Below are 26,988 nucleotides of genomic sequence, written 5' to 3' on the forward strand. Positions count from 1 at the left end.
TAAAGATCGAGTTAAACTTCCAGCCATTTATTCTGTTTTTCTAGATGACCTTGCCTATGCAGAGAATCGGACCATCTCATCTCGTTCCATCTCCCGACTCAGTTACTCCTCATGTGGCAGTGGGAGTGCTGGAGGCCCTCGAGGATGCAGCAGCTGTCTGCCTGGTCTTGATGACTCAGAAGCAGAGGATGACCTCTGTCGGCAGTACCCAATCTACCAGTCTCATCCAGGCCCCTGCAGCATCACATCTCAGGAGAGCCTGAATTCATCAACTGCTCCGACACAGGTCTTTAATATGCTTTGCATTAATATTTGTTTTCAAACACCACATGATATTGTTTTGACAAATGCTATATACTTATAATACGTATAAATCATTGTTTTGCGCTGAGAAATCAAGCAATGACTCGTTATAGGTTGGAAAATATTTAACAGTTTTGTTATACATTTGACTTCAGAGTACACAGACAATAGTTACAATAGTTAATAGTTAAAACTCCTCCTAGCTTCTTCTTAAGTCCCTTTTCATCAGAATTCTAAATGTAGAAATGTTTTCATTGCCATGCCTTCATGCCTTGAAATAGTTTAGAAAAAACTCCACTCCTTTGTAAAGAACAATTTATTTCACAATAAGGAGGGGATAAAAAGAATGAAGAACTTAAAAGCAGAGACAGTGGGTGCATTAGACATATTTCATTATTTGAACACTGCAGACGCGTAGTGAAGTTGTCATTCAGGGAACTGCATATTTGGCAATTCTACCTTGTCATATTTTTTTCTCCTCAGAGGTTGTCTCTAGGACAGTCATACTTAGGCTCTTTATGTCACACTTTGTAGGGTCGGACCCAGTGATGAGCAGATCTAGTAAATAAAAAGTAACAGATTTATCAAAGGAGGAACAAAAAGTGCTGAATTTCAAAAGGTGACTCAGGAAGTGAACTCAGGATCTGTGGGAGGATACAGATAAGTCCAGGAAATATAAAAAATGTTCACGGTGCATTATGTGTTCAAGGGGAAAAAAACTAAAAAAAAGTACTGACTGGTCCTGTGATGTGTGAAAACTAAGGCTGAGTTCTTCCAGAAAATGGGCTTTGTGCAGTGACAGTGGCAGAGGCAGTAGTGGCTACAGGTGGTTGTGGCTCAGTGATCCAACACGACCGAACGCTCCATAACAGGCAAAGCTTATGTTGACAAGAAAGAGGAGAAAAGTTCAGTACTAAAAAAAACTCTAAAAAGACAAAAGCTCAAAAACTCAGAAGTTAGGCCAGAGTTGTACCATGTATGGATAACCAACGATCTGGCGATGATAGAGCAGAAGAGTGGAGCTTAAGTATTCAGATCAACAGGTGAGTTGAATGATTAATCAGACCCTCTCTTTCATTTAAATTCAGCACAAATGATGAGATGAAGAAGAGTTGGACTGATTCTGTTGGCCACCATCATAGTAGTCTTATAGTTGTAGTCATGCAAAGTGGAAGGATTTTTCCACACCTCCTTTTGTGATGACCATTTTGCTGAAGGTACAAATTTACATTGGAGATGACTACAACTAAGAGCTACCTCACTGTTTGCGGTGAACGTGAAGAACTTATACGCTCTATTGTACAGCTTGCTGACTTCTTTTACAGCATCATTTGCAGTCCATGCCTAGCAGTGACTGTTAGTCACCATCTAAAGTCATCCATCTGTGGAGTAAACTGGACTTTACTCTGAAAGTCTATGGCTTCCTTTCCAGGTAGCTACACTCCGTGATCGACTCAGTAACTCCCTGAGACTGCTTGCCCACTCTCTTCCTATCCAGATCTCTGCTGAGGATAGAGGGGGCACAGCTCCTTCTCCTACAGTCCCTTCCCCTCCTCCATGCCTGGAACAGCAAAAATCTCCTAATCTCTGCTCAATTTACTCTCAGCCTACAGTATCAGTGTGGCCAGTCAGTGGCCCCTCTCTATCTCTCCTTTCCAGCACACAAAGCCTGCATTGACCCCTTCTCAACTAACCAAGCCAAGGCGAATGTACGGCTGAGAATCAACCAGGAGATCTAAATCCAACATGGGATTTGCACCAAAGACTGGACCTTGACAGGACACAGGAGCATTTTCAGCCCTTTTCTTCAAGAACTGAATATTTCCAAGGACGATGGAAACAACGGAACACATTGGGCATAAGTATTAGTAAGATGAGCTTCAGTGCCACATGGCTAAGCTTAAGGTAACTTTTCATAATGAAAGTGCATTGTATTAACTTGTCTCTTAAGGTTGTGTTAATGTTTAAACATTAAGGTTAATGTGAGTTGATGTTAGTTGTCATCTTGCATGCAAATTTACCATCCTCTTTTTGTTTAACCTGGCATCTTAAAAGCAAGTCACACACAAACTTTTGAAGTCTTTTAACCGAAAATGGACACCAAGACAGGGATTTGTACATCCCACTCTACATGGTCTTTTGTTGTAGTGTAGCATGTTTGTCGTTCGCTTTCAAATTTTGGCAAACGTGCTTTACACAGAAAAAGAGGCCAGAGATCTCTAGGTAACATTTTGGGCTACACATCGCCCATTGTTGTAGCTTCTTTGGCTAAGACATAACTTACTAAGCACATGGCCACAGTCACCATTTTGTGCCCTCATGATCACTGCTGCCATATTGTCTCAGTGTCCTCACATCCACACAAACACACGTCCACACACTAATGGTCTGTCTCCCATTGCTTGTTTATTTTGTACCGAGTGTTGGCTCAGTAGACGATAGTTTTTAAAAAAAATGAAAGTACCACTTATTTGATCATTGTATCAACTTTAATAAATTATGTTGTACTGGAATTCTGTTTTAAAGGAGAAGTGGTTTGTGGTCATTGTGTATGTTCACTGTGACAACTGCTGGCTGTGAAGGTCAGTGCTCGTATTCTTAGCCTTCGTATCTTTTTCTGTACATGTCATATCTTATATTTACCATATATTACCATATATATACCATATATTTTGAAACTGGGTTTTAGTTATTAGTTTCTGACTTTGGTCGGTGGTGCAGTAGGTAATAGCTTTCATGAATAATTTGACTAAATATTAGTGTCACTTATTTATAATTGCTAATAACCAGTCCAGCTTCTGCTTGATCCCCAACAGTTGCCTTGTGTGTGTTCTTTGTTACTTGATTGTCATGTCACACATAGTCACACAAAATTACTCCTCCACATTTGACCCCTCCAGATTGGCACCTGTTGAACACACACATGTGCATGCACAGGGTCACATACTCATGGAGACAGATGCCATACACCGGAGCAGTGGGCAGCCAAATCACAGTGCCCAGGGTGCATGGGGGTACGGTGCCTTGCTCAAGGGCATCTCGGCTGTGGCAAGGAGGTGGCCCCTCCAGCTTTCAGTGCACCAATCTTTTTTTTTGAGCTGTGGGATTGAGAATCGAACCGCCATTATTGGACGACTCACTCTACCCACTGAGCCACGGCTGTCCCAATGAGGAATGCTTCACGAATTTGCTTGTCATCCTTGTGCAGGGGCCATGCTAATCTTCTCTGTATCGTTTCAATTTTAGTATATGTGCTTACTGCAGGGAAACTTTCAAATCTTTCCTCAATTTTAATTACTTTTCAATTTTCCCAATCAATAAAATTTGACTGGGTGGTTAATCCCTTAATGTTCCGACATTCCACTGGCGGGACTTTGCATATTTCAGGACAAATCTGGGGTTTTCCTCAGCCCCTCTTTCCATGTACCTATATGTAACACCTGGTTAAATAATAGAACCAGTTATTAATGTAAAATAAATTAAATTGAAACTTGAATTTGAAGATTAGATTCACTCTGGAGAGATGAGTGTGAGTAGGAATCACTGTTGTGTTTTATAAAAAAAGTAAAACATGTAATTTATTTCAATATGAATTGATTATCCTCTTATTGGTTTCTATACAATAATAACACATAAGACAAAAATACACAAACTATTCCCTCTTTTCCTTTACAAATCCACCTGTCAGGTAAGTATCTAAATTTGATGTCTAATTCTTAGTTTAGTGCTAATTTAGTTATTTTAATTGTCTAATTTATTTCTAATTCTGTATTTTCAATCCTATTTTAGTGTGTATCTTACTGACAGGTGGTTTCCTTAACTTATGCCTCTCTCAATCAAAACAATAAACAAAGATAAATGAAAATAGTTACAACAGTAACAGTAGGCTATACAATCACAATATACCACAAATAAGCAAAATCAACTTCTCTGACAGCAGGTTCAGTGGGGTTTGGCTCACCACTTCAGTTCAGACTGTAATGTCTGACCAGCTGAACTGAAGAATTAGAATGTTGTCCATAAAGAATGAGGGGATGATGATGAAAGGGGGTGGGGTTGATGAGGAGGAGGGTCACGATCAGCACACACACACACAAGCTCCTGGCCTTGAAAGCACAAGCCAGGAAAATAATCAATATAAATCTAAAACACACCTTCTAAATTATGCTACGTTATCACTAAATTATAATATTATTTATATTATTAATATAGAGTAAAAAAACAAAACAAAACACACCTACGGTGGGGAGAACAAGTATTTGATACGCTGTCGGCAGCGTATCAAATACTCTGGTTTTCACACTTGCAATGCATGTAGATGTCGTTAATTTTTATCACAGGTGCTCTTCAAGTGACGGAGTGACGGAATCTAAAAACAAAATCCAGAAAATCACACTGAATGATTTTTAAATAATTAATTTGCATTTTATTGCACAAAATAAGTATTTGATACCTTACCAAACAATGTGAATTCTGGCTCTCACAGACATTTTTGGTTGTTCTTTAAGAGGCTCTCCTGTTCTCCACTCGTTACCTGTATTACCTGCACCTGTTTGAACTAAATAGAATAAAAAGAGACCTGTCCACACTCACACACAAACAAACTCCAATGTCACCACAATGGCCAAGACCAGAGAGCTGTGCAAGGACATCGGGGACAAAAGTATAGCCCTGCACAAGGCTGGAATGGGCTACAGGAAGATAGGCAAACAGGTTAATGTGAAGACAACAACTGTAGGTGCAATAATCAGAAAATGGAAGAAGAAAAATAACAGTCAACCTCCCTCGGTTTGGAGCTCCCTGCAAGATCTTACCTTGTGGGGTTACAATGATCGTGAGGAAGGTAAGGGAACAGCCCAAAACTACTCGGTAGGACCTGGTCAATGACCTGTAGCAAGCTGGAACCACTGTTTCCAAAAAAAAACTATTAGTAATACATTGCGCCGTCATGGTTTAAAATCCTGCAGTGCACGCAAGGTCCCCCTGCGTAAGCCTGCACATATCCAGGCCCGTCTGAAGTTTGCCTATGACCATATAGATGATCCAGATGAGGTGTGGGAGAATGTAATGTGGTCAGATGAGACGAAAATAGAGCTATTTGGTCTAAACTCCACTCACCGTGTTTGCAGGAAAAAGAAGGAAGAGTACAAACCCAAGAACACCATCACGGAGAAACATGGAGGTGGAAGCAGCATGGTTTGGGGATGCTTTTCTGCAAAGGGGACAGGGCGACTACACAGCATTGAGGGGAGGATGGATGGAGCCATGTATCGCGAGATATTGGCCAACAACCATCCTAAGAGCACTGAAGATGGGTCGCGGTTGGGTCTTTCAACATGACAATGACCCAAAGCACACTGTCCGGGCAACTAAGGAGTGGCTCCGTAAGAAGCATCTCCAGGTCCTGGAGTGGCCTAGTCAGTCTCCAGATCTGAACCCGATTGAAAATCTCTGGAGACACCTGAAACTCTGTGTTGCCCAGCGACAGCCTAGAAACCTCAAGGATCTGGGGCCTCAAGTACAAAGGGTACGTACGCACAAAAAAGTGGCGTACACACTATTTCACGTCTACGATCAGATGTATCAAGAGCGAAATGACCGTGGAAATGTGCGGTGCCTCATGCAAATTGCAGGGCTGTCGTACGCACTTTTCTACCGCTGTTGTTTCTTTGGCGACACTGATGTTGGGAGGTGATGTTGGGAAACTGTTATAATAAATAAATGTGAACACAATTTGTCCTCAGACTGAGTGATGTGCACATCTGAGACACATGAACAATTAATACACGTGTCTGCAATTACACAAGTGGATATAAAAGCATGCGCAAAGTGTTGCAGTGCATACCTTTAAAAACAATGGCAGCTTTAGCGGTATTAGAAGAAGTGCAATTAGAAAATAGCGTGTTTTAAGAGACAGAGGATTTGCTGGCACATGATGACAACTGGTTCATCAGCCGTTTTGAGGGCAATCCTCCTGGAACTGTGCGCAGAGCTGCGGTTGGAGCGCAACACAGCGTTGGAGCGCAACACAGCGAGGAGCCATGCGCTCCTTGTGCCACAGGTGATGTGCACACTGGGATTTAAGCAACCGGGGCATTCCAAAGGGAGCTGGCCAACCGATTGGGACTGTGCCAGTCGACCCTGAGCCGAGCCATGCCAGCTGAGTGGGAGGAATTATCTGCATCTCAGGAGGTATATCAAATTCCCACAATGCAGTTGAACAGGCCAACATTGAAGCGCAATTTGAAGCGAGAACCGGTTTTCCTAACGTAATCGGAGCTATTGACTACACACACAGTGCTATAAAAGCCCATCACATGATGAATTTGTATATCAACAGGAAACATTTTCATTCCATCAATGTACAGATCGTATGTGATGCGCAAATGCTTTGTGGGGGTGGCCTGGTTCAACGCACGATTCATACATTCAGTAACAGAATTGTTGGGAACAGACTACAAGCTGGCACTGTGCGTGATGGGTGGCTTCTTGGTTTATTCGTGTAATTGTCCTAATATTATTCCCCGTGACGTGCATTGAGCGTGTGCGCCCCCAATTTCTATCCCGTCTTCACAGCATCATAGTTGGTTATTAAAGTTAGTAACTTGCTGTTTTTTGCTGGTTAAACAACATCTTAAGATCTTTCTAACAAGCCCCTGATCATCTCTGTGTGCAAATGTTAATAACCCCGTACGTAAAGTGTGAAGTGTCATAATTAGCTTCACCTTTTCCCCGGCGCACTTCTGCTCTGGTTACTGTATGAACATGTTTGTTGTGAGTTACACAAATGTAGGTATTCACCTTTAGTCAGAGTCACCCACACTCCCACACCCAAACCCCTGACAGAGCAGTGTCACCCATAGTTTTTCACCTCTGCTTGTGTGCGCTTCTCAGACACCTCAGCATTAAAGGCCTCGCTCCCGCTCTCCCACCCACTCCTCTTATGTTTGCTGCTTATATCGTAGGACAGCGTGCCAAAGAGCACATTTTTGCGGGCCTCCACTTCAGAGAGTAGCACCGCCATCTCGATTTCCGTTAAGTTATTCTTTTTCCGTCTTACTCATTCTTTTTTCTTTATTTTCTGATCGTGCAGAGAGAGGAATCGCAGGTGGAGGGCTAATTTAAATATGATTTGCATATTTAAGTAGGGGCGTGGACAGGGAGGAGTCGGGTACTCCGACATGTGTGCTCAGTTCCACGTTGATTGGGATGTACAAAAGAAATGTGCTTGGATTCATGCGTGCGCACACATTGATACATCTGGATATTTTTGTACGTTGGAGGGCATTTTGGTTTGAGCGTACGCCATGTTTCAGTAGGAAATCCATACAAGTCTTTGTACATGAGGCCCCAGGAGAAGATCTGTATGGAGGAGTCAGCCAAAATCCCTGCTGCAGTGTGTGCAAGCCTTGTAAAGAACTACAGGAAACGTCTGACTTCTGTAATGCCAAACAAAGGTTTCTGTACCAAGTATTAAGTTTAATTTTTCTCATTTATCAAATACTTATTTCCTACAATAAAATGCTAATTAATTATTTAAAAATTATTCAGTGTGATTTTCTGGCTTTTTGTTTTTAGATTCCGTCACTCACACTTGAAGAGCACCTATGATAAAAATTACAGACTTCTACATGCATTGCAAGCGTGAAAACCAGCAAAATCGGCAGCGTATCAAATACTTGTTCTCCCCACTGTATCTATAATTACAACATTTTTTTTCTTTTTCTTGACAGCCACTAAGCTACTTTTTCTTTTCAGTTACAGGGCTACTTTGTGACGGGGTATTTTTTGACTCACCAAGGGACTTTGATTTAAAACAGCAGGATTATTACTGTTCCAGGAGGTTTTCTTCTTTCTTTCTCTTATTTAATTCTTATAAAATTTAATTATTATTTATTCATTTAAATAATGTAACCTAAATATAAATCAAGTAATGTAAATAAAATTATTATTTATTTAATATGTCCAGTAACCAGGGGTTCCACTCTCCCCTCTCAAAGGTGTGTACGTTCCATTACACCTGCTTAACCACAACTGACTGAGGGACATACTTGCTTTGTAATGTCTCTGTAAATGCTGTACTTAAGGCTTGAAAAAGTGACTGTACAATAGATACAAGGGGATTTCCCAATTGAGTGTAGTGCAATCTATCTGGAGGAGCTCTGTCTCTACTGGAATGTCTCTGAGGAGCATCTTGCACATCTTTGTCTGTTGCCAATCCAGTTACGTCTGGGTCTTCTGCTTCAGCACCACTTTCTCTTCCAGTTCCAGTTTCTTCTTCAGGTAAGTTTTCTCTTTCAGGTAGGGTTTCTCTTTCAGGTTCTGTTTCTCCTTCAAGTCCTCTTCCAGGTAAAGTTTATTTTTCAGGTTATCCTTCAGGTAAGGTTTCCTCTTCATGTTCTGTTTCTCTTTCAGGTTCTTTTTCAGGAATTTGTTCGGTTCTGCGGGGATGCCAATTACTTTCCACACATGTAGACTTTGCATTCAAGTGCAGTGCATGGTCAACCACCACAGCTGAACCAAGGCCATTTCTGTGCTTTGTGTCAGGTCAAGACTGCTACTATGATTGGCATGTTGCCAACAGCAAATAATGTAAATAGCAATTGTAAATAACGTGCAGTGATGTTTGCTATGTAATTTTTTTTTTTTATATGATATACTTGCATTTTAGACCATACTATTTGGACTTATTTTCATTCTATGCACAAAGAAAATGTGAAGACAAATGTGTTTGTGCTTCCGTTACTCTTTGTCAGTAACACTGACAGTCCCAAGTGTAACCTTTCGTTAGAGCCCAAGATCATGACTGTATGTTGAAGCATTCAAGAATATTAGCCTTTTTTTTCCAAAGTATGGGGCCATGGTTTCCAAGGGTCTCCAAATGGTACACTTTTGACACAGTTTTAGCACACCTAATCTTATCCTTACAAAAACCGCTGCAAAATACACGTTTTTTGTTGTATTACAGTCAAATTTGATGGGACTAGGTAAGACTTCAGGCTGTAGTCCCATTGTGTTTTCCAGTCTGCAGATCCATGCTAAAGTCATTTTTAAGGCACATATTTGGGAAAAAAATTAAACGAACATAAAAATCCATCTTTTTTAGTGTATTCAAGCTCATAATACTCTGTGAAAGTAGGACTTACACATATTCTGACTGTTGTGGGGAGAAATTCACAGTGTTCTCTTTCAATAGAGACCTCAACCATGCTTCTACTCCAAATAGTTCAAGTACAACTTTAAATTTACTTTGGGTATGCTTTTTTTTTTTTTTTAGATGTTTTAGGCAAAAATTGTGGTGATTTTAAGGGGTTAAATAAATTTGTCTGTATGACCACCCTGATCTCATCAAAGATCATGAAATACTTATGTCTGTCCACAGCACAAAATGTTGCAGTGCTGCAATAAAAGCTCAAATATCAGCCATTACTAAATTTTCATCCCCCCTCTCCCTGTCTACACAAGTGTTACTTTGTGATGATGTCCAATTTCGACAGGTTTCTAGATTTTATTTGGTCACAAACACTGACTAAGAATGTCAGATGGGTTGGTGGAAGCTGCCAATCAATCGAACTTTGTGAACCATTGGTCCTGCAAGAGATTGCAGTTTTGAGAATCATCCTGCACTGTATTGAACACTCATTTCTTTACTTCTTCCCTCTGAAATGCAACTCCTTCCTTTTCTACTGGTGTACATGTTACAAAATATATGATTAGACAGTTACAAAATTCTACATGGTTACTGTTGATTTTTTATATTCTAGCCTTTTGATATCCAACATGTCAAGTAAACTTAATCTTAATCTTCAGCATTAATTGTAGTAAGAGGGAGGATTTTTAACTAGATAGATAGATAACTTTGTTCATCCCCAAAGAGAAATTAGGTCGTCATAGCAGTCCAGTATATTTGAATACTATAAAATAGAATAAAGTAAAATTGGTAAAAAATAGGTAGAAAAAATAAAAACACAGAATGGGACAAATAATATACTATGAATATGAATATGTAAATAGATATGAATATTGTATAAATATGATGTATACTATCAATGTGATTTTCTATTAGCACATATTACATGTATGAGATGTTTAGTAGAGTACATAATTATTGTCTCGCAGTTGAACAACAATTCTGAAAGGGAGCAATAACTTGCATTCCCTTTTTTGCCATATGATCTTCCAGACCTTTCAAATACAGTATAGAACTGTAACACACACAAGATCATCATGCTGACTCTTTGAGTGATGTAGGGGAGACAGCTGGTAGTTCAGAGGGAGGTTACATGCATTACATCAGTGTCTATTTATGTTAACAGGCAGCTCTATCCCTAGGAAGGCTGACAGTAACTTTTGCTCCTCCGCTAAATGAGAAGATAAACAGACTTGGTTTATGATTAATTTGTAGGCTTCTTATCTTAGTGCTATCTGAAAATCAACACTTGTGCTAGTGTTCTCCAAATTTGGGTTTGTATCTTTGAGGTAACTCAGACCGTCTGGAATGTATACTGACATATAACTCTGAAGCCTCTGTCAAAAAAGTTATTTGTGGTAGAAAAGAAAGTATATTAAGCTCTTTTGTGGACAGCAGCCGTGATAGTGAAAAATCTGGTGTTGTTATATCCATCTGTCCATCAGTTTGCTGATTTATACCTTTTGATTTCTTGTATTTTGGCAAATATGTCTTGCAGCTGGCCAACACACTGGATAGAGACACAAACAGGATACTGGGGGAAAACATATGGTCCAGACATGTGCCTGTCCAACATCAAAAACAGCCATAACATTTGTCATTGATTGCCAGGTCTCAGATGACAGTTAGTCATTCCACATATGGCTGTTGCTTTCTGCTAGTTAGATGTTGATTTGGAAACCATTCAGGCTAAGAAATAGACCCAAGTAATGTTAAATTTTAATCATGTTTGTTTCATAAGACTTTGAGATGAGTCAACAAGTACAGACTGTATAGGGCCAGGCCACATAGGGGGAGAGAAGTTGCAGTTTGTTTACATATTTAATATACAGATCAGCAACAACATACGAGAAAATCCTTTATAAAAAACGGAACATACATGGATAATCCTAAGGAACTAAGGAACTCTTGAAAATAATGTGGGTCATTCAGTAGACTCCAGACCCACCAGAGCTCAACACTCAATGTTGTGGATAGGATTAACCAATTAAATTTGGTATCTAAGATTTGTTCACTAAACCCTAGTCAGTCTAAATCCCCTAAAGCTGACCTCTAATATGCAAAATGTGTGGTTGACGCTGAACTAAGGACTTTCTAGATTTTTTTAATGAATACTGTATTTGCACATCATTTAACTTTTTTGCACACGTCTTCCATGGATTGAGACTTCATGCAATAGCAACACCTTCATGTTGATAATTAGTTCAATGAAATGTGAGAATAATTCATTTTCCACCTCCTTCCAAATGCAGCAACAATCAGATGTACTTTATAAATAAATTAAAGCATTTTTACAGTAAAATGGTGTAAGTACAGACTTGTGCTCGGACCGCCCCTAAAGCACAGAGGGTAAATATGCTTCTACTTGTCATGATCAATGTTTTTTTGTGTTTTGATTGACCTTTTTTTTTGTTTTCTAGTCTCTTCTATGGTTTACTTATTTCTTAGTTATTTGATTTACTCTCTGCTTTGTGTTCTTAATTGGTAGTTTGTTTAAACTGTGTTTAGATCTTGTCCTTATCCTTTGTATCCTCAGACACCCAGTTTGGTCCTCGGTTCCACTTTCACACCTGTGTCCATTTAATCAGCCACAGCTGCAGCCACCTCCTCATTAGTTCCCCTCAGTATATTTATTGTTTTGTGAAGTTCACTGTTTGTTAAGATCTTTTCTGTTACTGTTGTTTTCTAGTATTCCTCAATCTCTGTTTTCCAGATCTACATTGCTCTGTTTTTTCCCCCTTTGTCTGGTTGGTTTAGTTTCAAGTCTTACTTTTTTCTTGGTAAGCTCAAGGTTACATCTAAGTTGTATTTATGTGTCGGAGGTTTGGTTTGGAGTATTTAGTCAGTGGTCTCCCTCCGCCACTCGATAGCTGTTGTGGAGTTTGGAGATCACGCTGAACTTGTGATCTGGTTGGTCATGCTGCATGTATTAACACTTTAGAAGTGAATCAAGAGGCCGTGGAAACACTTCATATAGCTTATATAGCACTTCATAATGTGCTGTGTGTTTGCATATGGGTGTGGTAGACACAGGGTCCGTGTTTATGCACGTTATGTGCTGCAAGGGGGGGCTATGAGAGTTCAAAGTTTGGTGGAAAATATTTTGTGAATTTATTAAACTTAATTTCTAATTTTTCAGGAATATAATGGTGGTTTTAGAATGAGGCCTCTGGTCCTATGGCCTTAGGGTTAGGGCAGTTGGAATGGGGTGGGTGTATATAGGATTTAATTTGTGGTGCAAAATGTTTATCAACCAAAAGTTTGTGAAAACTAATTTTGCGTTATGGAAATGTTAACTAAAGTTTTCTCTTCTATTGGATTTGAATCAACGGATCAATGGATTTGGCGGTGGGTATTTGTCTTAAGGACCAGGGCTTAATAGCAAAACTTAATGTGGGAAAATATTGAACAAAAAATAGTAAAATAATGAAAGAATAAAAAATATCTTAAAAGAGTAAGGAAGGTTGACATTTTATTTTATTTATTTTTTCGAGAAAATTCTCGGAACATTGAAGCTTAGTAAAAATAAAGGGAAAGATAATGATGAAAATATTAAAAGTACAATGATCAACTAGTATTAAAAGTAAAATAATATAGTAAAATGTAGTCTACAAAGTTTAGGTTCTTGTGAGTGTTCTCTATGTATAGTAAGTAAATTTTTGTTTTGTTAATATAATAATAAAATGTCAAACCATATATACATCAAGTCGTAAGAAATGTATCTCTATATATATTGCTAGAGTCCTTCTCCCATAAATAAGTCTAACAATCGTCACAAAGTCGTTTCCCAGTGTTGTTTCGATTCCAGAGTAAGGTAAGTCCATTGCTGGTAAGTATCCTGATTATCTCCGTGTTTGTGTTGAGGTATCTGAGACTGTTGTTAAGAGGTACTTTGTTCCGTATCCCTATTGAGCTATAAGGTGGTAAGTACTTGGTTGTTCGATTGGTTACTTTATTATTTCTCTCTGCATTCATTCTCACGTTTAATCTGTTTGGGAATCTACTCTGCATGCGGTGGATCCAGCAGAGTTCCTGTTTTCTCATATCTGTTTAAGTCCATTTTGGTTTGTGTTGAATTGGTCTGGCTCGTAGGTTTTCCAACTCGTGCTGTTGGAACTGATGAACTATTGGTGTTTCCGAGTTCCTGTTTTGCGGATATTGTGTGTGTGTGTGTGTGTGTGTGTGTGCATACAGTCTGGTGGTTAGGGAGTTTCCTTTTTCTCCTATGTATTGTTTATTACACTTTTTGCACCAGATGAGGTAGACCACGTTTTTGGTGCTGTGTGTGATTTTGGACTGGATGGTTGGTTCTGTTCCGTTGGGGTTCCCTCTTTCTTTTTCCCAGTTGGAGGTGAACTTAGATCTGACCAGGAGGCCCTTGAGGCTCGGGTTTGTTTTGAAGGCTGATATTATTTCAAGTTTTGGAGTTGTGGATTGAGCTTTTGGAAGTTCTTGGTGCATTTTGAGTGTGTATTGTGAAAAGTAGCCAATTATTGGTAGGATTTGTTGGTCTTGGTTTTGGTTGCTAATCTGGGTTTGTTTGGTTCGGGTTTGTTGGGCTTCCTTAGTGTGTGTCTGTCACATCAGTTAGTTTTGTTATGTTTTCAGGTCTTGGTTTAGTTTTGCCATGTTTTCAAAACAAATGACTAAACCAAGAACTAAAAACATAAAACTAACCGATGAGACAGTGTCGTGTGTAGCCTCTGCGTTTGAGGGCTTTGAAGAGTGTTTTGGTGGCCTCCTCCTCGTCTGTTTCATGAGAGCAGACACATGAGTAGTGGAGTAGTTGGGATTTGATGATTCCCGAGAAGGTGTGATTTGGATGGAAGCTGTTGCTATAAGATATTTTAAAAAGCCCAAATCTCACAATTACATCAGTTGATGCTCTAATATAAACAAAGGATTTTTTCCATTTTTCTCTAGGAGCTTTTCTATAAACAAGCTTTACTTTAGCCATAAATGGTAAAGAAGCACGTACAGCAACAGAAGTTTGTTCCTTTTAATGCTTATATTTATGTGTCTGAGGTTTGGGTTAGTAACAGGGTATGGGTCTGGAAGTCTTAGTAATTAGGGGATTTAATGAGATGAATTTGGACATAGTCTAACGGGGACTGTCATCTAGGCAACAGATAAGCAATACATCAGATGACTGAGTACTTAACTTCCTGATGTGAAAATGATTGTTTCTGCACCATGGAACCCCAGTGGTTTAAAAAGAAAAAGAAAAATTATCTATTCTGTTTTGGGTTTTTTTCATGTGCACTCAAATAGTGAAAAAAATGGCACTAAATTTTTTTGATTTTCCTTTTGTTTTATTCTTAGTTCAAGCCCAAATGTGTTTTCTGGACTGTTGTATCTAAGTCACTTCTCAGTGACTTTCAGGGACCTCTCAGTTTAACAGTTAACTCACTGTGAAATCTGATTTGAGATTGAGGTTATCTGAAGAAAAGCTGAGACTGATCAGACCATATGACAGTATAACCTGGCCATCTATAGTTGAAAGACATATTTCTGTCTTCAGTGTACTGTCCAACTTGTACTGAAGAAAGTTTGCATTATACATTTTTGGTGTCTTGTGTGATATAATCTTTGTCATCTAACTGTTTTCTTTGTGTTTTTTACATCACTCTCTAGATTACGGAGCTGAACATAAGAATGTCAGCCATTGAGACCCTTCTTAACCGCTTAGAGCAGAAGGTCACTGCAACAAATGATGAGGTAAATCCATGACATCAGCTGTCCAATAATCACCATCATATGTCTCTGCCAGCTGTGGCAGTGAGAGGTTCTGGAAAGTGCACCACAAGGGAAAGAAAACGAAAAACATTTCTTGAGTTAGCAAGAGCATGTTTTCACGTATGTAACATAATACAATAATAATGTTATAAACAATGTGAACAGTGTTGTGACAGCGACAAGCCTTGCATGGGGGAAGTTAAATTCATGTTAAAGTGTACCTCCACTAATAATTAAGTTTTTAACCTTAATAACATGTCTACAATGTGTTTTTATGTGTTACAAAGCATATCATGAGCAAAATCACCTATTAGTGCTTTAAATAAAGAATTCTAGATTGAATCTCCAGATTCCCTACACCCTCAAAAATATCAGGTCAGGTGTTCTATGTAAACTCATTTCAGGAACAAAGTCTGACTACTTGGGGGAAGCTGTAGCTCAAGTGGAAGAGCAGTTGTCTGTCAATAGGAAGGTCATTAGTTGATCCCTAGCTTCTCTACACTGCATTACTTCAGTATTATTAGTGCTGAACAGAGTCAGAGTAAACCTAACAGTAAACCATTTTTATTTGTGGAAACAACTTTGAAATATACAATTTTGAGGAACACATAATATTTTAAAGGAATCACCCTGTGCTGGATTACAACGCAAAATACTTATTTTATTTTGATTCATCTGTCTATATTGCCTGTGGTCTAAAAGCACTAACACAGCATGGTCCTATGTATAACTGGGTTGAGCAATGCTTAGTTTGACCTGCTCATTCGAGTGACCACTGTCCTTGCCTCAGAAGTATGCATGACACAGGAATTCCGTGGACTGTGTAAATTTTCACGACATGCAGCTTCTAACTTTCTCAGTGGGAAATAATCGTACATGCAAGTATAGTCAAAACTGCTTCACAGACATTGTATTTAAGTTACTTGATTCGGGATTTTGTCGTACCAGATGATGCTGCTGTTATAAAATATGGATTTTATTATAGCGTAACAAAAGTTTGGAATTGCTAAAAAAGAGACCGCAAGCTGAGTGGTAGTCTTAATGGTCTTATTTTTTATTACAAATGCATTAATTTCATAACAGCAGAGAAACTTACGTTCAATGTCAGTGGGAACAGTGTTGTTGGTTTCCCATTATTTTGGGTGGCCTCTTTCTGCGTGGCTTGTGTGGGAAAATTAGCAAAAGATTTGTTTAAAATTTGTCTAGAGAATAAAGTCAGCTTGGATTTGAAGGGTCTCAGATTTGTGTACATGTCGTGCAGAAACTGATCTTTCCTGTGTAGCTTTACATTCAGCTAATTCATGTGGGAAAATTTGTCCACAGTAAATGCAAAGTCACAAAGCCAGTTCTTGTCACTCAACTCAGGAAATTTGTCAGATTTCCCCACTAACTTCAAAAATGCACTAATCTTCTCTTTAAGCTCCACTACTCTTTGAAACACTTTGCCCAAACTTAAGTGGTAAAGTAAGTCCTGGTGATCCACATCGGTCTCCTGCAGGAACTTAATGACTCCGCTTGTTCGTATAAAGTTCACAAGTTTTACCACTGGATTCACCACATGATTAAGCTGCAATACAGATTTACACAGAGATTCCTGATGAATGATGCAGTGAAGGAAAATAAAATCCTGGTCAAGGTTTTCCTCTTTCACCTTACCCTGGTGAAACGCCCAACGTTTTTTTTTCAGTTAAATTTGGCGATCCATCTGTGGTGACATTGGCAAGTTTACTGCAAGGTAGTTTCATTCTCTCGATGACAGAGATTTTTGACTCGTTTTTCCTTTCAGGGTTTTCTCAAAACCTTTGTTAATTCCTCGGATAAAAATTTGTCATTACTTTCATCCAGTGATGATTAATATAACGTAAAGGACTCTGCCTTTTTGTTTAACCCGCTGGCAATATCTTCATCAATCAGTTCCACACAGCGAATCACTGTCCTTTGTGATAAACTGGTCTTTTCGAACTTGCCTTTGCTCTCCGGACATAAGAGACCTGCTGTCTCTATCATGCAGTCTTTCCGAAACTCGCCTTCTGAGAAAGGATTGCTAGCCTTTGCTAATTTGAATGCCAGAAAAAAACTTGCCTTGGTACTGGACTCTTGAATCGCAGTTTGTCGGCTAAAATTTTTTTGCTGAGTCTGTAAATTAGCCATGAACTGCTCAGCAGCAGCCACCCGTTCTTGCATTGACTTGTTGCTAGCATAGTTAGCAGGCCTTGTTTCAAAGTGACGGCTGATGTTGTATTCTTTAAAAACTGCAACAGTTTCCTGGCATATCAGATATGTAGACTTTGATTGGACATCAGTGAAAAAATATTTTGTTGTCCACTCTTTATTAAATTCTTTGGCACTCACTGTCCACTTTTCTTTTCTTTAGTCCAGTCATTTTACAGAAGGGCTCAATGTACAATGTGAAAAGTGACGTTGAGAGTGAGTGTTTGGAAAAGTTCCAAGGTATCATCGGACAAGGTATCATATTTGTCATCTACAGTAAATGTCAGGTAAATGATCTTTTGTGATTTGAAAAAACTTTGCTTTGTCAACTTTTAGCTCAAACATGTCTACATAAGTCACCTAGACGTGTCAGAAAAGTTATTTATCAACACCACCTTGGGATTTAACCCTAATTAAAGAGCAAGTTTGCCAAAATAACCTAAAGTTTAAGTAATTTGGAATCATCCAAGAAGCATCTGAATGCAGCATAATACCACACTCCAACAAGTGTCAATGTGGCCGGAGTGCACCGTCTTTTGGAGAAATGCGATAATTGCAGAGAAGTCAAAATGAATGTAATTTAACGATAATGCAATTTAATAATACAGTTTGAGGTTTAAATTAGGTGGACCGGATTAAAAGCATTGCCCACAGGCCATAGTTTGCCCATGCCTGGACTAACCCATAAAATGTTGCTGTTTGGTTCAGTCTCACTGCTTATAGTGTGGTCTCCAAATGCAGCAACAATGTGTTTATAAGGTAATAAAAAAGTCTGTTAATATAATAGTGTTATGTTAATAGTTTCTGTCACTGCGCTAAAGTACCAAACAATGAAGCTTTAATTCATACACATACGTGGATGATAATAAACTTGTAAGTATGTGATCTTTCTTCTAGCCTACTCATGAACTTGAATTTAGATTAGATTATTAGATTTTTTTTTTACATAAAACTTTACTCCATAATGATGATATACACTATTGCCAAAAGTATTTATTCACCTATCCAAATAATTCAATGCAGTTTTTCCAATCACTTCCATGACCACAGATGTACAAATTCAAACACCTAGACATGCAGACTCCTTTTACAAACATTTACGAAAGAATGGGTCGCTCTCAGGAGCTCAGTGAATTCCAGCGTGGTACGGTGATAGGATGCCACCTGTGCAACGAGTCCAGTCATGAAATTTCCTCGTTACTAAATATTCCACAGTCAACTGTCAGTGGTAATATAACAAAGTGGAAGCAATTGGAAACTACAGCAACTCAGCCACAATGTGGTAGGCCACGTAAAATGACAGAGTGGATGCTGAGTGCATAGTGCGCTGAGGTCCACAACTTTCTGCAGAGTCAATTGCTACAGACCTCCAAACTTCATCTGGCCTTTAGATTAGCTCAAGAACAGTGCGTAGAGAGCTTCATGGAATTGGTGTCCATGGGTGAGCAGCTGCATCCAAGCCATACATCACCAAGTGCATTGCAAAGCGTCAGATACAGTGGTGTAAAGCATCCCACCATTGGACTCTAGAGCAGTGGAGACGCGTTCTCTGGAATGATGAATCACGCTTCTCCATCTGGCAATCTGATGGACAAGTCTGGGTTTGGCGAAAGGTACTTGTCTGACTACATAGTGCCAAGTGTAAAGTTTGGTGGAGGGGGTTTTATGGTGGGGGGTTGTTTTTCAGGAGCTGGATTGGCCCCTTAGTTCAAGTGAAACGAACTCTGAATGCTTCCGCATACCAAGAGATTTTGGACAATTTCATGCTCGCAACTTTTTGGAAACAGTTTGCACTAAGCAAGGTCCATAAAGACATGGATGAGTGAGTTTGGTGTGGAAGAACTTGACTGGCCTGCACAGAGTCCCGACCTCAACCCGATAGAACACCTTTGGGATGAATTAGAGCGTGAGCCAGGCCATCCAACATCAGTGGATGAAATCACAATTGCGCTTCTGGATGAATGATAAAAAATTCCCATAAACAAACTCCTAAACCTTGTCCAGAGGAGTTGAAGCTGTTAAAGCTTCAGTTCATACTTGGGTCATCTTGGTTGTTTGATACTCGGCATGACAAGTAATCGGTGGATCTGGTTGAAAATCCAAGACAATTCAGTTAAATGGTAGGAACTTGTCAATAATAAGGTAGCCCTGTCCAAAGGCATTCTAAGATTTGTAATCTATATCTACAAATTTTCTCCGCAATTTATGAAATCAGCATCTTGCTTTATTAAAAAATATGTCATACTAGCGTTTGAGATCATTAACTAATTTGGAGAATATTAATTTTGCTAATAAATCAAGTGAAAATAAGGCAATTTCACAACAGAGAGAAACTTTCTTCTTCTTCTTTCCACGCTTTTGGTGTCTCTTTGGTGGCTGGGTTTTGTGTCTGTTTTTAATTAGAAACTATGAAATAAAACTCTGAAATCTACACCAGGATCATCAGAGCCTGAACCAAAAAACACTTAATGATCACATAACCAAAGCTTTTAGTAACAACTTAATTTTTAATTAATTGTGTAACTCTATTGTGTAAAGCACAACATCCATCCATTTTCTATACCCGTTGGTTGGGTCATGGGGGGGCTAGAGCCTATCCCAGCAGTCATCGGGCGAAAGGTGGGGTACACACTGGACAGGTCGCCAGTCTATCACAGGGCCACACAGAGACAAACAAGACAAGCAACCACACACATGCTCACACTCACTTCTAAGGACAATTTTAGAGACACCAATTAACCTAACATGCATGTTTTTGGACGGTGGGAGGATGCCGGAGTACCCAGAGAGAACCTATGCATACATGGGGAGAACATGCAAACTCCACACAGAAGGGCCCCAGCCGAGAGTTTAACCAGGAACCCTCTCACTGCGAGGCGGCGGTGCTAACAACCACTCCACCATGCAGCCCTAAAGAACAACATAAATCAGTTTAAATATAACAGATGTTTTATTAGTTTCTGAGAAAAAAAAATAACATCCTGCATGCGATAAGAACAGGAGACTTTCTGATGCTTTGATACAGCTTTACACTGATTGGTCTTGGACTTTGTGGTCAGGCCTGCTAGTTCTTGTTTAGGATGACATGCTTGGTAAGGTTTATGGTAGTAGACTAGCTTTGTTCAGTTTGCAGTGGGAAAAACCAAACGAGAAATCAAAGTGTATTATATTATTATTGAGTACTTGACAAATAAGTGTTGAAAAATGTTTTTGATGGAAAAATACTTCGTCCTAGTCCTTAGTAACACTTTTTTAGGCTTAAATTAATCAAATAAACAATAGAGAGTTGACAGGATAAAACAGTAATAAAATGCAACAAACATCCCCATAGAATCCAACCAAAGATATTGTATTGTAATATTGTAATTACATGCTTAATGTCAAAGGCTTTCAAAAAACACATTGTGATGTGTCTACACTGTGGTAGAAAATGGAACATTCAGAGGAATCTGAGTAAGTGTTGAGCCCTAAGAAACCATGCTGCCTGCTTTTACTCAAGCAGATTTCAATCAGGTTACTTGTCGAATTACTAAGCAACCAAAATAAAAATTTCACTGCTGGCTTTTCAGATTTTTTTCAGACACGTTATTTCTGCTCTTTTCCTAATGACAAGCAGGTTCCAACTGCACCCAGTACATCTCCTTCTCAGTGGGAGGAAGTGGATCTAGAAGAACAGCAGCTCAGACAGAAGCTGCACAAGATGACCGACAACATCAGTGATCATAGCCTAACTTCTGATGAAGATGAGTCCAACAGGCCATACTCTTCCGCAGAGGTCACCGCATGGAAAAGCAGCTCACAGGGGGACCCCAAGCCCTCCAGAATACCTACCAGACCCACATCCAGAGCAAGCATTACGAACTCCAGACTTGAGGATGAGATGCCTCTGCAAAGTGATTCTCAGAAGGTAAAGATGTCTCTTGTAGACATACATGTATATAAAGCTAAACCATGTAATCAAACATACATGCGTCAGTTTGTTTGCTGACAAAAAGGAGGCAAACATAGTTAACATCTGGTCTTCAGCTTAATCTGAACTCACTTAAAACAGCAAGGCTCATGAAATTCCACACCACCTCCTGATTCATAAATGAAGTCGCTCAGCCTTTGTGTTTATTTTACCTTTAACACCATGTCTCCCACATTTTCTGACACAGAGAGTGGAATAGAAAAATAACGTCTTTTTAGTTGCTGTGCTAAGGTGCCTGATTATTTTTTTTGAGAATTTTTTTTTCTGATTAAGTTACAGTGCTTTTTTATGTCACTGTATCACAGATCTGTTCAATCTCCATACTCTCTCCCAATTCGCATATGAGAGTCGCTTGTCATAGCAGGAAAATAAACTAAGGACCAAAATTATGGAGTATATGTTTAATCTGGCATGTAGCATCCAGTCGAATAACAAGGCCTTACTGATTTATAGAGTGGTTTATCTTATCTGAATGCTCCTCAACACCAACATAAACGTTACCAACAAGCTAAACAAAGAATAAACACAAAAGACAACATTACATTTTCGTATGACGTTACTTCTACTAGCTTATTGCATCACAGTTTAGTTTACATACAAAAAGAACCTTTCAAATTCTTTATATATATATATATATCATCTTGTTGCCACTTTTGACTGATGCTATGCTGAAACCTTTCACCTTTAAATGCCGTTATCCGGTTTACATTGTTAGATTGCTTACTTTTTTTTCTTACTTTTTAAACATTGCCAATTGCTAAATTTTACAATTAGTTGGAGTCCTTTTAAAATAAGACACTTTCTTGTTCATAGGAAATTGAAAATAAAGAGGTGGCCACGCCACTATTTTCACAAGAACCAACAAGAAGAGTCACAACACAGAACCGATGCAGAATGCACTGTCAATGCAGAACCGACCTATATGAAGGGGGGAGAAAAACATACGAAAAACCAAGAGAAAAAAAATCCCTTCTGTGGCCTATAGGCCCACACTACTCACTGATAAGCAGCAACCTCCTCACTGCTTCTGCTGCAACAACACACACATACTGTGACAACCCGAAAATTGTGGCGTGATAATGATGCTCGCGGAACCGGAAAAGGACGCTCTTATGCATAATGTCGACGGCGTCGATGTGACGATGTGATTGTGCATTCGACAGAACTTCGAATCCTCGTCAAGGGAACACGTTGCTCTGCAATTCACCATGCCGGTAGGGAGGTGTGGCTGTGTGTTTGTGTGGTTTTAGGGGTTATAGCCAATCCTTGCTTTTTCTTTCGGTCAGAGTTAACAACAGTAAACAATGGCAACCGAGATGGAGCAGCTGTATTTGCTGTTGTAGCTCATCAATATTGAAAAACAAATGCTTATATTGCAAATGTTGAAGCGCAGGCGACAGAGAAGACATTTGCGGAGGTAGTCTCTACGACCGGTTGAGGCTGGGAATGAGGGAATTTGCAACACTGGTTCACTCACTGAGGGACCTGGATGAACAAATGCACTTTCGATACTTTCGAATGTCAATGGGCCGATTTGACAAGCTTCTTTGCCATATACAGCCAGTAAGACCGGAAAAAGCAACAGCCGGAAATCACGTTCTGAGCGGACCAATCACAGCCCTTATGGCCAGAGTCTACGCGACGTATAATTAGAATTTTTTGGAGGTGCACGTCAGGCTACAGCATAGGGGTCCACGTCAACGAAATGACGGAGAAGTATAAACTACGCTTTATGCTTGAAAGAGCTGACGGGAGAAGCATTTTAAGGGGGAAGGCAGTTGGAGAGAGAGAGAAAGACACAAGAAAGACACATCCCCAAAAACCAAAATGTTGCAGGGGCATCGTTCATGCCAAATGCCATCACAGTATATTGCATAAAGTGGTCAGGAGTGACAAATACAGAAATCTCACACACTCTTGGGGTCAAAGGGACCTGCCAGTAACCCTTAAGGAGGTCCAACATAGTAATGAATTTTGCAGGCCCTATACTGTCAATGCAATCCTCCAGACGAGGAAGCGGAAAAGTGTCAGAGACAGTTACAGCATTAACCTTCCGATAGTCTGTGCAGAAATGGGGAGTACCATCAGACTTAGAAGTGAGTAAGCATGTTGAGCTCCAGGGGCTACAACTGGGTGGAGCTAAACCATTTACCAAGTTCTTAACCTCTTTTTTCATCAAATCTTGTTTTGCGATAGGGCAACGTTAAGCATGCTGAATGATCTTGCTTGCTTGGTGCTGCGTTGCCAACATCAATGTTATGCTCACAGACACTGGTACGGGAAGGTACATCATCTAATAGAGATGAGTAGAAGTGTAACAAGTGAAGTACTTCTCCACGTTGACGAGAAGGAAGATAAAACAAGTGCATCTCTGCCATAGCTAAAAAATCTGAATTTGATAACCGTTTAGACTGCTGTTCATGATAAGGGGTACACAAACCATCATCATCTTTGGAATCTACACTTAGCTATCTGATATGGTAGGGTTTAAACATGTAAATGTGACATAGGTGGGGTTTCCTCCTACCTTCTGGTGTATGCAGGACATACCACTATCTGATGAACTGTATTCCTCTCTTTTTCTAGTCTTGGAGCCCACCGGAGTATCAACAAACTATTTTCAATAAAAAATTATTGCTTCTTATTCTCGGTGGAACCATCAACCTCAGTTGCGGCAACAAAACATTTGGCTAATGATGGATTCCTTTCCTTAGTGCTAATGAGTGCCTCCCGAGTGAGTAAAGGGGAAGTTCCATACTCAGTACCTGGCTCAACCACATTTGGAGCCTGATGTACGGCACTATTATCCACTTCATCAATACAAGGTATCACATCCTCCCCCAAGATAGAACCCATCTCTGACTCTGACAAGTCAACAGCCTTACCCTTTTTATGGGCATGTGATCGAGTCAGAACGCTTACAGGAAACACATCGGGGTGCTGCTGGTCCAGGACATCCAACTCAGGTCCTGTAACAGGGGTTTTGGTAACCTCAGGAGTACGATAACCCTTCCCATCTCCTATGTCATTTCCCATAATAAAGTCCACACCATTAATGGGGAAACACGGTCTCACAGCTACAGGGAAAACACCATTTATCAAATCTCTCCACACCCAAATGCGATGGAGGGCAGCAGGCACAAAGCTCCTCACTACTCCCATCACCATAGTGCTAGTGTCACAAGCTGTTCTTTCATCAAAGGTTAACACATTAGCCAGAATGAGGGACCCTGAGACACCGGTATCACGTAGAATAGTCACTGTATGCTAATTTTCAGGCCTACCAGTGAGAGACACTGTCTCTTAAAAATGAAGGGCTTAAATCCGGAGATAAACATTAATCCAGTCTCGGGGCTGGAGGTTCTGTCATCATGAAGTACAGTTTTAATCAGCCCAACCCATTTTTACTTATGTGGCACTGAAACTGACTGTTACTATTTATATGCCTCACAATGACCAGACCTGAAGCAAAAGAAGCACTTTATCTTTGTCTTGGGACTAGACACAAATGTCCGACCCTTTTGGTTCTGCACTGCTAGCACATTGCTAGACCTTTCTGGGAAAACACGTTGGTCATGCTTAATGATGCTGGTTTTATGGATTAGGGCAAACTCATCAGCCAGTGTTGCAGCGTACTGGAGTGAGAAGACCTTCTGCTCATTAAGATATATTGTGATGCGCTCTGAAACGCAGTTCTTTAATTCTTCTACAACCAACAATTCCCATACTGAGGCCATATTGGTAGCCTTACAGGCCATACACCACCGATCAGAAAGGGTACCTTCTCCCTCGCAAAATCAAAGTAGGATTGACCCTGTGCTCTTTGCAAACCCCAGAAATGCTGCCTATAAGCCTCCGGAACCAGTTCATAGGCCAGAAGAATAGCACTTTTCAGCTTATCATAGTCCAGATTGTCCTCAGCTGACAGTGATGAACAAACTTCCTGAGCCTTACCTACAAGTTTGCATTGCAGCAGAATGACCAATGCATCTGTGGCCAATGTAATGTTGTAGCCATCCGTTCAAATGACTCAAAATATGTGTCCACCTCAGTGTCACAAAACTCCAGGACTAACCGACTATTCTTACTTACATCAAACGTTTGATGCCGGCTGAAGAACAGAAGCCACCACATTAATGAAACCCTATTGGACTTCCAACTGTCGCAGCTTAATAGTAGTTCCTGCTTCCACCTTTTTCAACTCAACTTCCCTTGCTCTGGCTAACTCTGCCTCCAAACGCCTTAGTTCCAACTCGTTTTCCAGGTGGAACTACCTGTCATGTTCCTCCTTTTTCCAACTGGAGACGTGCCAAACGGACTTTTAGCCTAGCATCCTGCTTAGAACCTTCTGAGGACTCTACCGAGAGTGGATCAAATTGTGGTAGTGTCATTGGCCTGCCCCCATGCGGTCTCTGAGCAATAGAGTTGACCCAACTGGTGCTACAGTTGGAGATGCCACATCATCCTTAGCCATACCAGGTGAACTGGAAGACACTGACAAGTTAATAATCCCCTTCTCCACCAAGCCAGACATTACAGCAGATCTCAGCTCAGCTTTACGTCGGCCTGTAGAAACACTAATCCCAAAAAATGATGCCACCTCATTCAAATCCTTCTTTCTATAAGCATCCAGCTGGAATAGCGATGGATTTGCTACAAACTGACCTTTTTCAAATGTAGCCATTACAAGCAGAATAAGAAAAACAAACAGCAGGAAACACACAAGCTAGTCACTCTAGCATTAATTCATAGCACTGAAGCCAACAATGTATAATCATACATATAATCATCACCCCACAGGCCTACCTGACCAGATCATTTACTTATCTTCTGGAGCATACCAGGCTCAAGGCAACTTTAAAGGCAAACTTTCAGTGGCCTAAGCCCTGAAAAGCCTACCCCCAACAAGGACCTAATCCCCATCCATGGTTACTCCAAAAATAACAAAGGCAAAATAATTTTAAAAAGTGCCTGATGGAAGAGAATTAACTCAGATAGACACTCACCTGTGCTAACTGGGGAGAACGTCCAACATAGATTGAAATCAAACAATACATAGCCCCCAAGCCAAAATCCATAAACAGCCACTTCAATTCCCTTCAAACATCCCGGACAAGACCCCAAATTGTTACGTCTCCACCATTAAGGTCTAGGGGAGAGGGTGGGAAGCAACAATGTATATAGCCAGGAAGAATGAAGGAAATCAGACAAAAGTATGGTAAAAGTAATAAGCATTTATCATAAATGGAGTTAACATAAAGAGGTGGCCACACCACTATTTTCACAAGAACCAATAAGAAGAGTCACAACCCAGAACTAACCCAGAAGTTCACTAACCTCCTCACAACTTCTGCTGCCACAACACACACACACAGATTGCAACAAACTTCACAATGTTCCCCAAACTCACCAAACTGTTACCAAAGACACCAAAGGGCTTTCTCCACACCTTGGGCTGGGCCAGCCTCAAACACCAAATGTCACATTGCTCTCCTTTCTACTCCTCCTCCCGAGGAAAAAGCACCCTGCCTAACCTTTATAATGTTTTAGGCCTGATCACTCAGTATGCCCAGGTGGA

The 26,988-nt window shown here is 40.0% G+C and overlaps 1 protein-coding gene and 1 non-coding gene across 2 annotated transcripts in view; one reads left to right on the forward strand and one right to left on the reverse strand.

Moving 5' to 3' along the window:
- mlphb (melanophilin b) overlaps window positions 1–26,988 on the forward strand; it is a 69,152-nt gene that overhangs the window by 36,948 nt on the left and 5,216 nt on the right. Inside the window, exons 9-11 of the mRNA XM_072397620.1 lie at window positions 45–286; window positions 15,128–15,211; window positions 21,057–21,347. Of these exons, the coding sequence (XP_072253721.1) occupies window positions 45–286; window positions 15,128–15,211; window positions 21,057–21,347 (617 nt within the window). The remainder of the gene's footprint in view (window positions 1–44; window positions 287–15,127; window positions 15,212–21,056; window positions 21,348–26,988) is intronic.
- On the reverse strand, window positions 3,467–3,573 carry LOC140266127 (U6 spliceosomal RNA). Its single transcript, XR_011906786.1, has one exon. It is a non-coding gene; the product is annotated as a U6 spliceosomal RNA (small nuclear RNA).

The sequence above is a fragment of the Leuresthes tenuis genome, unplaced genomic scaffold, assembly GCF_036924035.1.
Source record: "Leuresthes tenuis unplaced genomic scaffold, fLeuTen1.0.hap1 SCAF_12, whole genome shotgun sequence".
NCBI classification, from domain to species: Eukaryota; Metazoa; Chordata; class Actinopteri; order Atheriniformes; family Atherinopsidae; genus Leuresthes; species Leuresthes tenuis.